Raw genomic sequence first — 18591 nt, forward strand, 5'->3', positions numbered from 1 at the left:
ACCGTAATTCATTCAAGTGTACAATAAAAAATGTATTTTAGAACTTATTTATACTAGAATTGCAAATAAGCAAACTACAGTAATACACTGAGGTTGTTAGCCAGTCAGAACCCCTAAATTGCTTCCTCAAGACTCAAAAACTGCAGCAAGATTCTTTTCCAAATGCATTCTGCTATTGTTGGACTCTATCAGTGAATGGTCTTCCCTCCCACAGAATGGCTTGCGTTGAACTTTCTTTCATGGATTCTTGTCTATGAGTCACACAGGTCTGTTCTTAATGCAGAAGGAACAGTGAGGTCGACAACAATCTGCTTGGAAAGGTCAGCAGTATCTTAAGGCAAATCCTTCTGTAAACATACGATCCCCTGACCTTCAGTAGGCAGGAAAGACTGTCAGTCCTCATTTCAGATCAGCCTCTTATATGGGACAAAAAAGTCAAAACAAGTAAAAGGTTTTGTGCATCACTGGGTCAGAGCCCTGGGACTGGTGGTCTGCGCAACACTGACCTGAGGGTCCCAAAAAAACAAAAAAGAAAGGATAAATATCCTTTGTGCTTCTTGAAAGCAGTTATCTTTTCTCATATTTTCTTGTCTTGAATCTTGTCACCATGCAAATGTAATCCCTCTTCCCAGCAGAAAAGAGCAAGTGTAGTGTTAACTTCTTCTACAGCACTCTCTAACATACACTTAGTAGCAAATCAAAGTAAGGCTGAAATCTGGCCATTTTACTCTGCACATCAGATATTATTTTAAAATAAACAGTAAGTACTATGAGAGGGTGTTTTTTTCTGTCTCATTGACATGTAGGTAAGAAAATGTCACACATATTAAGAGAAACAACATTGCATGGCCCTTTAGTAGGATTACTGTGTCAGAAACATAGCAGCAGCAGAACTCACATGAACAGAATTTGTTTTCATTAACCTTAAAGCCTCTCATAGTCACGGCCTGCTGAGAATTTAGTGTAACTCAGTCTGCTAAATACCACTCACAGTCAGAAATCAAGGATTACATTTTGTTTCCTTACAAGATTTCTTAGTTGGATTGGCAGACTGATATCTTAAAGGTTTTCTTTTTTAAAAGAAAAAAAAAGTTTTGGCTTCTTCAAGTACTGTGACTGATTTGCTTTATATTCATGTACTAGGTTTTTCTGTGTACATGCATCTGTACCCATGTATGCATATACGGAGGATGTATGTGTGTTTGCTTGCACATGTACTTGTAGGAAGAAAATACTGTATGCACAGATGGACATAGAAGACTGGATGTAACAAAAGGTACCCTGGACTTACTAAACATGACTGAAATTAATATCTTATTTAATGATCTTTATTTACTTCAAACAAGCTCTTTATAAAGATACTGACATCTGGACATTTATCCTTTATATTATGATAGCACACATGACATTACAGTTCACTTACCACAGAATCATAGAATGGCTTAGGTTGGAAGGAACCTTACAGATCAACTAGTGAAAATCCCACTGTCATGGGCAGGGACATCTTCTACTAGACCAGGTTGCACAGAACCCCATACATCTGGGGCTTGAACACAGCCAGAGGTAGGACATCCACAACTTCTATGGACAACCTGTTCCAGTGCCCCACCACTCCCACAATAAAGAATTTCTTTAATATAATCACTCTACTCAGAGTTTAAAATCATTCCCCCTTGTTCTGTCACTACATGGTCTTGTAAAAAGTCCCACCATGTCTTTCTTATAGGCTTTAAGTCATAATTATGGCACTCCAACGCCTTCCCTTCTCCAGGCTGAAGAATCCTTATTCTCTCAGCCTTTTCTCATAGAAGAGGTACTTCATTCCTCTGATCATCTTCATGTCCATCCTCTGGACTCACTCCAACAGGTTGACTGGGGCCCCCAGAGCTGGATGCAGCATTGCAGGTGGGGTCTCACCAGAGCAGAGCAGAGCAGAGCAGAGCAGAGGGGCAGAATCCCCTCCCTGGCCCGGCTGGCCACACTGCTTTGGATGCAGCCCAGGACATGTTTGGCTTTCTGGACTGCAAACACACTTTGCCAGCTCATGTTCAGCCTCTCACCCACCAGCACTCCCGAGTCCTTCTGCGCAGGGCTGCTCTCCATCTCTTCATCCCCCCCAGCCTATGTTGGTTGTGGGAGTTGCCCTGATCCAGGTGCAGCACCTTGAACTTGGTCTTATTAAACCTCATGAGATTCCCATGGAGCAATTTTCAAGTTTGTCCAGGTCCCTCTGGATGGCATCCCACCCTTCAGGTGTGTCAACTGCACAACTCAGCTCGCTGTCATCTCCAAATTTGCTGAGGGTACACTTGATCCCTTTACTTATGTCATTAAGAAAGATATTAAACAACCCTGATCCCAATACAGACCCCGGTGGAACACATTTATGATATACAGTAAGATTTAAACAACCAAAATCAAACAGTCACCAGCCCAAAGAGTATATACTAAATTCACCTACCTATTCAGATGGCTGAAATTGTTATCTATAGACACTGTGTTTCCAAGTTAATGAGAGGTACTCACCTGATCAGAAGCATAAGCCACCAGCCTGCCCATGATCTCTGTTTCTGTCAGCTCAGGCTTCTCTGACTGTACCTGTCTGATAGTTTTTGTCCTTGCAGCAAGCAGTGCAATCAGGGTGGCCTCGCTTGCACTTCCCTGTGGGATAAATTGAGGGAAGATTCAAAATAAAAACATTTTGAAGCAGCAGAAGAAAAGCGACATTCATTCTGTGTTAATCTGTGAAGTAGTTAACAGAAAATGCAGATGAGAAACTGCAATCTCATGTTTTTTAAAAATATGTCTGACAGCAAGGGAGGAATCTCTGTTTGATCTTGGTCTCCTCTTTCCCAATGCCTGTTCTCTTAAATCTCTATGCCTGTTTAGTTTAGGCAACAGCCTTGCAACCAAGTGCTAGAAAGCTGGAATCACAGACTTAAATGTATTTGAGAAGGCTCTCAAACCAGGCACCAATCCACTGTTAATTCATAACAATGTCACAGTAACTGTTACTCTGGATTTCTGCACATTTAAGTTCCATCACAACCTGAATGCCAACTCTCACTTCTATCAAGTGTCTAGTTATATGCCTTCTTCCATATTAGAACTGCCTTGGGCAAGTAAATTATTGTGACTAAAGGAGAAGAAAAACCACTGAAAAACCAAAACTGCTATGATTCAATATAGCTATTTGTACTTCAAAGTATTAGCTACATATGTTTTCTTCATCACCAATGAAGATGAAAGGAACAGTGACACCCTATTTCTGAATTGCACTTTGACTCACAAACCATCAGTTTAAAATGTGCCTTGGATACTCTGTGATAACAAAAATAATTTTTTTGTATCAATTTATCAGTAAATTTCACAGAATACAACTTCCCAGAAATTCTTTATACAGTTTTCATCTAGAAAATGTACCTGAAACATGCCCTAAACTATACCTTTTAAACTATAAGTATCAGTTTGCAAATACATACTCATAAATTTCAATGTACTGGGGAGTCTCTAAGCAAGATGAAGTTTTTAGGTATTTTCAAAGTTGATTAAATATCATGTGAATCATAACAGGGCTCTGAATAGAGTCACTTATTTTAGTATCTATGTCTCAGAAATAACCCTGTGTCAGCAAATTAATTTTGGAGTGATGTTTCTTGTCCTATACCAAAATTCTCTCCTACCTCTGTTGAAGACTTGAGTATATTTACTAATTACAACAAATGTTTAAATATTTGGAAAGTGATTTCCCTGAAGATGAGCCTGATCTGACGGATTTCATATTTGAGAATGATCCCAGTGAGTTCAGACTTTCTCCTACACTGAAGCTGGCTGAGCTATTCATATGAGACCAAGCTCCCTTCTACACACGTCAACATCTCAACAGTGAATGAATGCAATCCAGCTGAAATTCAACGGAGTAATCAGGGAAAAGGACAATCCCAGAACATTCAATGAATGTATTGCCAATGATGAATATATTTTATCTGCCTTTCTGGTAGTGTGAGATTTGAGGAATGTACACCCCAAGGCATAAACACAAGCTGGAGAGTTTTGTGCAGTAGTTTGCATTTTTTGTGCATTTTTTATACCTGCTGTTGCTGCTGCATACAGTATTATGGCAACTGAGGGAATTATTACAGATGCAGTATGGAATTAGGATACAATTACTCCTTTTAGTGAAGTAAAGTAGAACTTGCATGTGAAGGCAAGGGGCCAAGGAAATTTGATCTATTAATTCCAGAAAACATAATTTGGCAATCTCCTCAAATAATGCTATTCTGTGTATGGTCTGTAGCCAGACAGAGTTCTTATCACAATATCAGAACATGAAGATATCTTCCTACTTTTTCAGCCTAAAAATTCAAAATAGCTGAAATAAAATAACTATTTATACTGTTAGTGCATTTCCAGGACATGAATGAAATACACATATTACAAAAATGGGCATTAATACATTAAAAAAATGGCTGTAAGAAATTACAAAGGTTAAGGCATTAATTTGAGATCTGGAAATTTGGGCTCCCACTATTCTGGTGATCACCTGGCTTAATGGGCAAATGACTTAGGCAGAAGAGTAGCCTCCACTTCCTAAGGAGTGCACTAAGATATTCTGACTCTTCATCTATGCTGGTGCATAGTCAATGAATACAACAGTTCTTGTATCGATTTCTTTTTACAGAAACAAGGATGAAAAGAAAAGGGCCTGTTGCCCAGCTGAATTTTGCCTCCTGATATGCAGCTGGGAGATAGCCTAAAGGTACCTTAATCCAGCAACCTGGTAATTCTTTTGGACATCTCATGATAGACACAGGCTTTTTCCCCTTGCCTCAGTTTCCATAAACCACTTTTTTAATACTGAGTCACCTTTTCTACACTAAAGCTTTTTACACTGCTTGCAGAGCCTGGTTTGCAATGCTCTTCTATAAACTTGGCACCAAAGTCTTGTGCTAAATATTTCTGAGGAAGAAAAGCCACCTTGGTTCTTGAACTACTTGGCTAACTGACGAGTAAGATAAATCAGCAGTGTTCTTTGCCAGGCCAAAGATAATTTTGTCTCACCCCCTAAAATATTTTTTCTTTGCAGAGCAAGAAAACTCTTTAAAATTCAAAGCAGGTACACTTTCCAGCAATTTATCTAGAATGAACAGCAGGTTACAAACTTCACGAAGAAACTTGCTTTCTCGCTTATTTTTGAAAGCTGTTTTTTCTCCTCTTGAATGCTGTATTCTGCATTAAGTGAAGGATGATGATACCTTTGCTTTTACCACAGGCAAACAAAGGTTGCCATGGCAAGCAGGCTCAAGAGGCAGAGAAATATCAGCGAGAGCTGATGTTCATGTCCACCAGAGCTCTGAACTGAAATTTTCTTTCATCTTTTGCCATTTTGAAGTGCCATCTTGCACAGAATAACAAAGTGCTTCATATTGACATAGACTTTCAAATGTAATTAAGAGGCAATTTTCACAGGCTCGGTTTTACCCAATAGCACAATAATTACTTGGCATTTAGGAACAGAATGACTGGCACTTGCACACATGTTGTCTTTGCCTCACGCTCTCTTGCTTGGATCATTATTGTTTCAAGAGCAAGACAAGAAGATCTGCAGCCCAAATGACTGCATCATAAGCTGGAACAGAGAGCCCACTTTTGATTCTGAAAATGACCAGTTTCTGATGAAAATTATGGGCAATCCAGCACTGTCAGCCTGGAGGGGCAATATTTCCTGCTGATAACAATCAGGCATAATTGCCTGCTTTAACTGGTTCAAAAGAGATGCTGCTATGATGCATGAGGGAAGCTTGATTTCTTGAATACAAAGCCCTCCCTAGCAATTGTAATGATAAAGATACTAACAGGGCAAGCAGATGAGTGAAGAACTACACTGGAAATACACTGGTGTAGGTGCAGGTCCATCTAGGACAATGACAGCATTTGGATTAAATTCATTCTTTCCTGGGAAGATGTTGGAAAGAATTCACTGGAATATACTGTAAGCATTTGCATCTGAGATCAAAGAAAAGAAGCCCCCAGTTCTAGCATTTAAATCAGATGTGTATTGGAAGCCTGTCTTAGGATAAAATGGATTGTGCCCTGGCCTTCAATGACCAGACTCCAGAGATTATCATAGGAGCACAGAACAGTTATTTAAATTTCAATCTTTTTCACAAAAGAAATCTATTTTAGATAGATTAATAGCTGTGACCAGAGTTGCATTTGCAGAATGACCATGTGCTAGTGGAGCCGTGGCTGATAAACGTAGCTCTATTATGCATATAAGATTGCCCATTGGTGATATATTCATTATTGTTCAGGTTATCAGCTCAGACATTGTAAGTTTCATTCAGTAGTCAATGTCAAAGTCTGGGGGCTTTTTTCTAGTTTGGATATGCAGTGTAGTCTCAAGATTGTATTATCTATTGATAGAACTGCTTAGGTTCACATTTTAAACAGCTCTCCGTTTTATTATAATATTCTGATATTTCCATTTGTTATATAAGAAAAACTTAAAAGAAAGTTCAACTTCTTTGGCAAAAAATTTATATACGTTTTACTACATTCTGCTATTTTTATTTTTCAAAGTTCATCTCCAGTGTTCTGTGGAAACTGACTGAATTAAACAATTGCACATATCAAAGGTAGACTTCTAACCTCAACTATGTAACATTGCTGCATATTGTTGGTAAGTATGAGCTCAGTTCACTGAGTAAAATATTAAAGTCTCCATCCTCAATTCTGATTTGAATTTTAAGCCTAAATTTTAAATTTAACTACTAACAATTCTTTACTGAGAAGTGTTTTAGAAATCAGCTGCTCTAAAAACAAAAGCATAACTTTCATGAATGATCCTGCCCACCTATAAATATTTTCACAGACCATCATTCCTTCTGGAAATTAGAAAGGAACCCATGTGGCAGCAAAAAAAAAAAAAAAATCCTTCATTAGTGTCCTAGTATAAAATTTTTACAAAATCATGATTTCACACACTCAATCTGTATTCTATTTTTCATGTCCCCTCTTACCTGAATGACTCCTCCACCTTGGCCATCCTTCCCAGCTAAAAACTCCTCAGGCAAATTAACCATCTTCCCAAGCCAATCCAGCATGACAGTCTCCAGCTCTGTGCAAGCTGGACTTGCAGCCTGTGTTGAAAAACAGAGCAGAGAGAATAATCTCTCTAGACCATGAAGAGAAATCAGATCTACCAGAGCAAGAATAATTCTCCTTCTCTCTTTCCTTTGCCATAAAGGAAGAGAATAGATGACTAATGTCACCAGCCAAGTTAGGGACCTGAAGACCATTTTGTGCATATAGTTTCTAACACTTACTAAAAAATGTCAAAATAGGCCTTACATAGAACCATGACTATCAAATGTCAAAGCTAGGATTTGCATCTTGCATATTTTTTCTCAAGATCAAATACCAGCCTCTTTTGAGAAGGGTATACTTCATATGAATGTGGGGGTTTTAAGAAAATTTTCCATTCACCCAGATGAAAAGAGAAATAACAACAATGGCTGCTAAACTGTAGTCATACTTATTAATGGATTACCAGTATGTTTCCATTGCTATCACTAACTCTAAATGTTGGTGATTTTTCAAGAGCAAAACTTTTATGAGGAAATAACCTTTTATTCCTGGAATCATTCAGGGTATCTATATGAAAACCCTTAATTAATCAAGGAAATTTACCTACAAAAATACTCCTGTGACTTCACTGCTAATAATCAATAATTTCATTGTAGAATGTTACAGAAATGCTTAAAATCCTGGCAAGGTGAAGCACCATTACCACACACCAGAGTAAACTCACCCAAGAGAAGCCCACACATCCTATTCCACCACACAACATATCTGCAAGAAGAGCTGGAAAGGAAGAGGCTGCAGGGAAGTAGGCAAAAAAGTACGGACTGTGCCAGTGAGTCACCTGTATTAAGCAGAAAATAGTTATTTTTAACTAATACAGGAAGCAGAAACAAATTGTCACAAAATCAAAAAAGGTTAGAGGTCATGACAAGCCAACAGTTCTTGACTAGCTGGCTGTAACACAGGATCCCATCTTTTAGAAAAACTTACCTTGTTTTTTTTTATGATTTTTTATCCATCTTTTACTCAAAATAAAAATAAGTATGTTCTCACCCCAACCCCCTCCAACAGCTCCAAAATCAGTTCTCCATTTTTCTTCCTAGAAGACAAGAATTGAGTGGGTCATGGCAGCCTGAGCTGCTGTGCAAGCTCAGGCTCACTGCTCTTGAGTCTCTACAATCAGGGACTCTCTGGTATTTTGGTTTTCCATCTCTGTCATGCAATAGACATAGTCAGAGTGTTTTCAGCGCAGCAGAAGTCCACAGAACATTCTTGTCTACACTCTCATGTTGTTTGTTAATTCTCAGCCTGTGAATCTGAGCAAACAGCTTCTCACCACCAGAAGGTATACAATACCTTCTGTAGAAAATTAAACTCTCATCTCCCTTTAACAAGTTGTGATTTACACACAATTCCACCTTTTATGAACTAATATGAGAGAACACGGTCACTGCATAAATGGCAGTCAATTGGCTTGCCAAAGCAATGTTTAGAATTCTCTTATGTAACATTCAAGCAATTTCAAGGATCTGTGAGATACTTGACAGTGCTCCACAACACCAATCTAAGAAAATTTGAAAGCAGGAAATGCACAGCCACACAGCAGTGTTCAGTGGAAATAATGTGATAAGTGATCTTTCATAAAACCAGCTTTTACATTCCAGGTAAAAGGAAAGTTTTTGAGAAAAGTGCTTCCACAGCTATAAGCAAGAATTCAGCAGATCTATGTAAGATTCATTTTTTTCGTGGCTGGAAGTCTAGAGAGGTTGCAGATATATTGAAGGCTAGCCTTTTCTTACATCATTTTGTTTCCTTTTTAATACTGGAATTCTTCTGTTACAGCTGGAGGATAGTATGACTCATTCTCTCATCTGAGTTCAGTGTTTCTGTGCTGTTTTGTTCCGCTTTCATTCTCTGACGAATTTTAGCTTTTACACTCCCTCTTCCCAGTCTGTGATAAAGTTTCTGGTTCTAGAGCTAACTCAGAGATTGCTGTACCACACTGTTCTGCATGCTGCAAATAATCCCTTTCTTTCATCATCTAACCTTCCTTATGCCAACAACCAGCTCCTCTTTAAGGGATACGGCCCATGCTAAGGGGAAACTGTCTTAACTCTTGACAGAGTGAATCAGGTATAATTTTCTTTGTGGCAGTGTACCAATTTCAAATGTGCCTGTCTCTTTCACATGAAAACCCCTATCCATTACAATTTTCCACTGTCTAAACTAGCCCTGAAACTGCTATGTTCAAGATTTCATTTTTAATGGTCACTAGGTTGAAACATGTCAAATCAGTTATCCAAAGACAATCCACTGTGAACTTTTTCAGCTGTATCTCATATTTGGTCAGGATATCCTTCTTTGCAGTAACAAAATTTTAGAGCTCTGTGGCAAATGTCTTCCTTCACAAATCAGGAAAAAATCTCTGGATGGGACGTGGTTCTCTACAGGAAAACAATAAAATATTCAAGAAGCAGTGGTCCCTGATAGGATCTACATGCACAGACTTTCACCCATAATAAGCCAGAGCTGCCACTGTTCATCTCCCCAGCTCTAATCTTCTGTGCTCTGTAAGACTTGTGACATTCATCTTAGGTTAATCAAGTTACACTGACTGCTTGCTGGGAGCCACTTGCTTGATGAAACACAGCAGATTCCAGTTGCACCACTCACATAAAGCGGAAAAAGCTAAAAGCCCTGGGGCAAGTGCAGCTGTGCTCCTTCCTCCTGCCTCCATTTCCCTTCCCCCTTCCCTTGAAGCAGCTGTAAAATTCTTTTTTTTCACCATGTTGGAACAGATACACTTAGTCAGATATTGCAAAGAGCCTGACATAATTGATGCCTGGCTTTTTTGCCCTCTGCTGATAAATAATAATATACAAATGTCTTGGATTCACTCTAATTACCACTCTAGTGTTTCTCAGAGACATTCTATTTCCAAGAGTTCTTCTACGGATGTTTTTATCTGGTTTGCTTAGTCTAAGCAATAGTCTTCCTTTACCACATACTAAGGATAGGTACTTCAGCTGAAAACTCACAGATTAATGGATCCAATATGAGGAAAATTAGCATCTTGAGTACTACTATTTGCAGCTACAACTACACTTGATCATTTTTGGCTCTAGAAAAAAAGGACAGCAAAGCAAATCTGAGTGTTAAAGGTGACTGATATTTTTACATGCAGATCCTTTCCTACTATGGAGATCAGAGTTCTGCAGTTATTCCCTCTATCTCTGAATCAGGAACCTAGTGCCATTATTGTCATTATCATCGGGTGGACTGTCGGTGAAGGTCTACCTTAAATTTCACAGTAAGTCCCCATAAAGAAGTTTCACTACTCTTCTCCTAGAGGGTGAAGACAGCAATAGATACTGCATTAGTATCACTTCACACAATTAACTGACCCCTGCCCTTCTGAAGGAACACCATTTTCACACTTCTAGTCATACAATAAGTAGCAAATATCTGAACACAAATAACACAGTAAAGTTGTCAGCATGAATGAAACAAGAATCACTTATGGGCCACCAACAGCTTACAGGAAAAACAAGGGTTTATGATATGCCATATTACTTATTCTTCCTGAAAAAGCCCTTTCTGAAGTTCTTCATTTATAAAATGGATATAAGACATTCCCTGGTCAAACATTGGGTAAATTTTATAGATGAAAAACAGTAGATGTATTTTTAAATGTTATTCTTGTCAGGAAAAACACAGGAAGAAGATTAAGGGAAAATATAACCTGAACAATTAGGGCAAAAATATCTTTGCATATTGGCTGGATAACCTGGTAAGGAAAGTTTTAAACTAGGAATGATGAGGGAAGGAGAGGAAAACCCACAATCAAGGGAGGAACATGGACCAAGCTGGCAAGCGAAGAGGGAAGGGTAATGTGGACATGAGAGGACTCAGAAAGAAGCTAAGGCTAAAGCAGACTGATCCCCAGTACATCCACATAAATTAGGAAGTGCTGAGAGGGCAGCATCAGGGCAAGGGCAGGACCGAGGAGCTCTCACATCTTTTCTGGGGAATCAAGACAAACGAGTGTCTCTCTGAAGCACCTATAAGCTGTGGCACAACACATGGGGAACAAACAGAAGGAAACAAAAAGCTGTGTGCAGGTACAGGGCTGTGATTTCACTGAGATCACAGAGATGCTGTGGGATTGCTTGCATGACTGAAGTTCTGCAGCAGATGAGGACAGGCTCTTCAGGAAGGTCAGACCAGGAAGGTGAGGCAGAGGAGTGGTCCTTTATGGAAGAGAACAGCAGGAACGTACTGGCCTCTTCCTAAGAATGGACAATGAGCCAGTCAAGAACTTGTGAGTCACAACTGGTGAAGATAACAAAATGGGCAATATTTGGGGTTGTGTGTCTGCTACAGACCATCTGATCAGAAGAAGTACATGACTGCAGCATTCAGACAGCTGGAAGAAACCTCATGTTCACAGATCATAGTCCTCACATCTGCTGGACAGACAACACAGCAGGATGCAGTCAGGAGGGTTCTGGAGTGCATTGGTAAATGCCTAACACAGGAAACTGTGGAGGAACTGACGAAAACGTGGGACACGGTGTGGGTCTGCATATTTACCTACAGGAAAGAAGCAGTGAAGGCAGTACCCTGGGCTGCATTCAAAGCAGTGTGGGCAGCAGGGAAAAGGAGGAGATTCTTCCCCTCTCCTCCATCCTGGTGTGACCCAACCTGTGTGGGACTCAGATTCAGTCAAAGAAAAGAAACTGAGAGTTTCTAGCCAGGCAGACGCCTGGGAAAGAGCTGGAGAGTCTGTAAATAATTCTTTATCTCTCTTGTTCTCACATTGTTTATAATTAAGTTCTATCACTGTGTGTCAAGCACTCTGCACCAATGATGTAGCTTGTTTTCACTTCAGAACCAATGGATTTGGCCTTTGCGAAGCTCTGTATAAAAGAGCAGTGTATTTTGAATAAATCGGAGTTTTACTCTCAGCAGCCTTCTGAGTGAGTCTTCTCATTCCCGTCCTGCCTCAACAGCGACAACCTGGACTGCTGTGTCCCACTCTAGGATCCCCAGTACAAGAGAGGACACTGACCTATTGGAATGAGTCCAGAGGAGGGATATCAAGATGATCAGAGGAATTGAGCACCTCTCTTGTGAGAACAGGCTGAGAGAATTGGGATTGCTCAGCCTGGAAAAGAGAAGGCTTTGGGGTGATCTAACTGTGGCCTTCCAGTACCTAAAGGGAGCCTAGAGGGAGAGAGACATTTTGCAAGGTCATGTAGTGATAGGACATCAGGGAAGAATCTTAAAATGAGAGTAGGTTTCAATTATACGTTTGAAAAAAAATTTCTTTACTGTGAGGGTGGTGAGGCACTGAAACAACTGATCAGGCAGGTTGTGAGTGCTCCATCCCTGGAAGTGTTCAAGGCTAGGTCACATGGGGAGGGGAAAGGCCAGTACTTCATGAAATACCTTGATGATGGGATAGAGTGCACCCTTAACAATGTTGCAGATGACATAAAAGTGGGAGGAGTGTTTGATACATTGGGTGGTCATGCTGCAATTCAAAGGGACCTTAACTGCCTGCAGAAATGGACCAACAGGAATCCCATGAAGCTGACCAAAGAAATGTAAAAGCCTGTACCTGGTGAGGAATATCCCCCTGCCCCACACAGAGCAAGGATCAACTGGCTGGCAAGCAGCTTGGAAGAAATGGACCTGGTGGCCAAGCTGAACATGAGCCAGCAATGCACCCTGGCAGCACACACTGTGACCCAAGAGCATTCTGGGCCATGGTAATAAAACTGCTGCCAGAAGGTCAAAAGAGTTGATCTTTCCCTTCTACACAGCACTGGAAAGGCCACACCTGGAAAAATGCCACATCCAGTTCTGGGTTTTCCAGTACAAGGAACAAAGATATACTGGAATGATTCCAGTGAAAGACCATGGAGATGATTACTTGCTGCATGTCATGTGACAAGCGCCTGAAAGAGCTGGGGTTGTTCAGCCTGCAGGAAGCTCAGGGGGCACCTTGTTAATGTCTATAAATACCTCACGGGAAGGTGTAAAGAAGATGAAGCCAGATTCCTCTCAGAAGTACCCAGTGACAAGACAACAAGAAATGTGCACAAACTGAAATAGAGAAAATTCCCCTTTAACATAAGAAGAAGCTTTTTTACTGTGAGGGTGATCCAACTTTGGAACAGGACAGAAGAGTTCATCCTTGGAGATATTTAGTGACCAGCTGGACATTGTCCTGAACAACCTGCTCTAGCTGACTCACCTTTGAGCAGAGGTGATGGACTAAATGATCTCGAGATACTATCCAATCTCTACCATACAGGAGAGTGCCATACAGTGCCCATGTGAGTCTTTGGAATTAAGTATAAGTAACATGGGTAGAATCAGAATTACTGTAAGAACTAGGATTTATATTATGTTCTTTGTGTCACTAACATTTCACACCAGTGTAAAAATTTAGGATAGAACAATTTTTCTTCAGAATGTATCACTTTGTAAAGGTAAATTTGTTTGCAGAGCACGTAAATATCAAGAAAAAGTCAATTTAGTTAAGAGAAAACATGACATGATGACATAATTGGAATTCAATGTCTCACTGTCTACTCTTGAGTGATTCATCTCATATTTTTTAATGTGTTATTATTTTATTGAAAGTTCTCAAGTGTTCAAAGTGTTTTCTCTTCTATTTCACAGACATTACTATTTTCCTCCAATGAAAAAGAAAAGGCAATTATATCTATGAGCAGCAATTAAAGTATTTTCATGTGTTGGACATAATTCTCTTACCTAATCTGCATTGATTTAATTCCCTTAGATTTAAGACTTCATCCTCAAATCTTTGAAAAGAGTGCAGAGGTTTCAATTGACTTCAGTGGAGCTGTTGCCTGTTAAAGTATAGCAGGGCTGGCTCCAAGGAAAACAAGATAAAATCATATTGAATATCAAATATTTACATTGGTCAGTGAAGAGGAATTGGCATCATAGTACACTGACTAAAGCCATTTTGATTGTGATGTCCAGTCCCATCCAAATCATATCACCTAGCTGCATCTAGAGAAGAAATCCAAAGTGTTTATTGAAAAGATCCAAAGGAGAGATTCTTCATTAACTTTTACTAACAACTCAGTTCTCTTCAAGCTACTCAAAGGCCTAAGGAGACAAGTACATATTTCAAATAAAAAAGGTGTATCATGAGTGGAAAAACTAGAAAATTTCAGGCCTGAACAAATGCCAGATGCTTTGTCAAATGTTCTGCATTGTCTGTCCAAACCTGATCTATTCAAGGACTAATATTTAGGCAGTGGTCATCTGCCTTAGAAGCTACAAGAAGTCGTTGACATTTAGGAGAGTAAGTCAACAGAACAAGTATTGGCAAGAATCCTTTCGAGTCAACTCTCTAATAAAAAGAGTCTCCTAAGAGAATTTTAACATTTAAAGATCAGCTTGAAGAAACACTTTGAGCACAGCACACTAATAAAAATACTATTTTGCAAAATATTTACTGTGCTATGAAAGCAGTAAAAATATCACATGAAACTGAAAGTTATGAAGTTTTGTCTTAACCAGTTCAAGGGAGGAAAGGGAATTATTTTCAAAAGCAAACCACGCATGAAGCAAAATAATGATTTGATTATTTCTAGGAAGAACGAAAAACATTAGTTAGATCATATTCAACATGTAAAGCTGACTTCTGCCTTCTAAAAGTTAGTCAGTGTGGGTACTTATGTTGGTAAATCCATACTTCCTTTAAGATGTTTGAAAACCTAAATGCAGTATTGAACATTGCACTACAGTTCAATTTTGCTTACCCCTGGCATAATGATCTTCTCAATGTCTTTAAAGACATCCTCAAAGCTCTCAGGATCCTGGGGTGCACAGTCTGCGATGAGGGGCCGTAGGTATCCTGGTTCCACATCTGGGAATACCTGTCGTTTCTCTATCTTCTCCAGATAATCTGCAACATAATCCACCATCTCCTTCCCTCTCTTGCGGAATTCTGCAGCATCCATGGGTATCAGACTTTAGAGCTTATTCTCAGAAAAACACTTTAAAAGAAAGAGAAAAAATAATCATTTTTGAAAGAAAATTATACTAGTTTTAAACCTGTTATTCATATGATTTATAGGAAGAATCATATGGTCATGATATGAATAGATTAGATTTATATAGATAGACAATAAGTTTAGCACAGAAGAACAGTAGAAGCACTTTGATGAAGATTCAAAAATTACACATTTCCTACAGCTGCTGGTTGACACAAGGATGTGAAACTGTTAAGTGCCACATAATCAGCTCCCTCCTGCCTTATGGAGAAGAAGTGTAAGAAAATAGCCTGCTGTGTGTCTCTATCACAATCTGTAATAACAAGCTATAATAATCACAGTTATCACAGTGATCCACTGTGCTGCCCTGTCATTTTATCTGCTTCTCAATCCCTGTCTTGTCTCAAGATCTAGCTTCCTTACTCTTTCACTGTAAATGCACATGCTTTGTCATCTACAAAACTTTGTTTCTTAATGAATTCACTTCAAGTTGATCTGTAATGTGTTTTGCAGGAGAATGTGAGGAAGCTCTGTCTGGGGCTGTCCATATTTCCAAGATGATGGGCTGCAGCTCCAGGTGTTCTTTGAGATAGGCAGATTATATGAGCACACCCAAGGTGATACATGGCTCAGCTGAGATGAGCTGGAGTTCGCCTGCAAAGTGCTCTGCAAACATAAATTAATGATATAACAATGCCTGCTCCCGCCACCCTGCCCATCCAATTTTATTACTCTGTCTAGCTGTGCATTTTGAGTACTCAGTAAATATATGCCTGAAACTTTTTATTCACAGAGTACCAAAAAAGTAACCCAGAGTTTTTATACGCTCACATTGAGGGATACTGTTCCTTGGAACAGTAGAGAAGATTGGCAAGAGAAGAAAGGATATTCACTGCTGGTATCAAGAACTATTATGCTTAGCTCACCCACCTGTAGATCTTCACTTTTTAAGGAAATAATTATATTAAGCACAATGGGAATATTAGGTAAGTGGGAGACAATTTTTCAGATATCAAGTATTTGTTATAAAGATTTCTAACTGAAGACATAATTTTGAGAAAAGAGAGCCTCCTGGGCTTTATTACATTTGAATTAGTACTGTAACATCTCAAGAGAAAGACATTCTTAATAAGCACTTTTGTAGACATGTCTCTGCTGCTACAGAGGATCTGGGATTTGTGTGGAGCAGCTGCTGCTTCTATTTAAGAAGGCAGGATGCTGCTATAGGTCACAAAACACTTGGGAGAGCAAGGATCTGCAAAGTAGGGACTTCTAGATCCCCAGAAATGGTTGTTCCTATTGCTATTTTACTAGAGTTTTAGTATTCTCTTTAATCATCGTGTAAGTGTTTATTTGGCTTTGCCTATACCTTTCATAAAGGGGTATTAGGACCTTTCTCATATCTTGCTATTAAGTTGCTGGAAATACATTACCAGTTGTCATAACAGTCCTTAGAATGTGCAGTGCGTCAAAGATGCGTTGCAGCTTTGTGCGTAACTCCCTTTTGAAAACCTGTGTTTAAGCGAGCAGTTTTGTTTTTACTCCTTTAAAATGAGAATGATTCAATTTCTTCCATACCCCCTAAATCTTCTGTGCATTTTCTATTAACACATCTTTGTGCATTGTTCAAAATGTTAATAAACTCTCCACAGAAATCAGCACGAACTGCAGCAATCAATATGCATTTCTGTGGCAGCAATCTAATTACACACCAAGGCTCTGATCTTTGGTTTAGATATTTTTTGCCAGAAGAAATCTAAATACTATACTGTTGAACTTCTTCTTCAATGCATTTCTAACTTAACTCTTAAACCATGCTATTATTATTTCTTTTATGCTACTTCATTTATGGGTTCATTGCTATAGCATGCCCTAAAGAACTTGCATGAGGTGATCTGTTATTTTTATCTCTGGTTCAGAGAAGAAAGGTATAAAAAAAAGAATTTAACAAACAACTGACAAATTAGTGGGAGATGCCCGAGACTGAACTCACTCAGAACATGAGGACTGGTGTTTCCAGCACTGCTGTTGCTCACTACTGTGCTACAGGTATTCCTACAGACCTTCACACAAGGATCACTTCAGCTGAGTATCTCATTCCACATCTGTGGTTCCAGTGAACCTCAAATACAGCACCAAGACAGGTAAGAGCATCACTGTACTACTCCCTAGCCTTGCTTGGTAGTAATCAAATAAAAGGGACCACTTAACATAAAAACTTCTTTGGATCACATGGTCTTTTCCTAAAATACATATCAAATGGCATAAATTAAATAACATTGTGTGTAAGCTCAACACAGCTCACAAACACACAAAAATAAAGAATTTACTTTATTTTAAAAAAAAGAAGAATTTACTTTCTCATATTACCAGAACATATATGGTATGTTTTATAGGGTGTGACATTCACATCATCTTGTTGTTACAGTATGCTGATATTGTTATTTTTAATATTAGAAGTTTCGATAAAGTTCTTTTTGGATATCAGGATAAGCAAATAAAATATTACATCTAAATATCAGATATACATTCTGTAGTTTTAGTCCATTGCTATGGAACTCAATTTGACAAAATACACATTTTGTCTAGTCACCAAGATCTTGTTTGTTATTGGGTAACTAATTCTTCCCAAGAAGGGAGGTTCACTGGTTTATCCTAGCATTGCTTTGGCTGCACTGCTCCTGTCATAAATCATTGTTGCAATAGCAAAATTCAGGTAAAGAATTAAATTACGGGGGAAATCCACTGTTTTGCATAGAAGTAACTGAACCAAGAAGCTTAAATGTTAAGAATCGAAGGTTGAGCCTTTCATCCCAAATGTGCTACAGTGGTTGCAGTGTTATAAATTGATGTGAACTAGCATTTACTTAATCTCTAATACTCTTACAATTCAGTTTGATGCAATGAAGTATGTTAAACTGCTTCAATCTGAAGCAAAGTATTTAACCCTTCTTTCCTCTGAAGACATTACTAAAAATTAAAAATCTGCTTTTTTGTATTCATGCATCTTCCTTCCTAAAAGTCCTTCCCTGAAAATCCCCTACCCACAGTAATATACATATCTCACAGGGGAACTGTGAAGGCATACTCCTTCCAGGAACACAGTGGTCATCCTTTTCACCTCCTATGTTATATCTATTGCTCTGTGAGTGACAAAACCCACTTACCCTTTCATGCCTATTTTTATTCTCTTCCTGAACTGTTTGCTATAGATCTCACTTCACTTCTTGAAAATACTATTTGTATGGAAGCCATCTCCAGCAGACAGACAACTGTAATGCTCACTAGAGAATACTATTAAAATGCAAATTACTTCACTTCTCTATTACTACAGAATATATCTACTTTTTGCATGCACATAAAGCTCATGTGCAATGCAACAACACAGAGCCCTTCCCTCTATGCCAGTATATTTTAAAAATATAGAGATTTTCTAAGAAGCAAAATACTTCAGAGAACTCAG

At 38.9% G+C, this 18591-nt stretch overlaps 1 protein-coding gene across 3 annotated transcripts in view; it reads right to left on the bottom strand.

The window, feature by feature from the left end:
* Positions 1–18591, bottom strand: part of DDC (dopa decarboxylase) — a 73983-nt gene that overhangs the window by 35608 nt on the left and 19784 nt on the right. For all 3 annotated transcript variants that reach the window (XM_030265740.4, XM_072924360.1, XM_012571823.5), the window contains exons 2-5: positions 14895–15131; positions 7814–7927; positions 7023–7142; positions 2527–2661 (exon numbers count right to left, since the gene is read on the bottom strand). In XM_030265740.4, the coding sequence (XP_030121600.1) occupies positions 2527–2661; positions 7023–7142; positions 7814–7927; positions 14895–15095 (570 nt within the window). In that variant the 5' untranslated portion in view covers positions 15096–15131. The remainder of the gene's footprint in view (positions 1–2526; positions 2662–7022; positions 7143–7813; positions 7928–14894; positions 15132–18591) is intronic.

This window comes from Taeniopygia guttata, chromosome 2 (genome assembly GCF_048771995.1).
Source record: "Taeniopygia guttata chromosome 2, bTaeGut7.mat, whole genome shotgun sequence".
NCBI classification, from domain to species: domain Eukaryota; kingdom Metazoa; phylum Chordata; class Aves; order Passeriformes; family Estrildidae; genus Taeniopygia; species Taeniopygia guttata.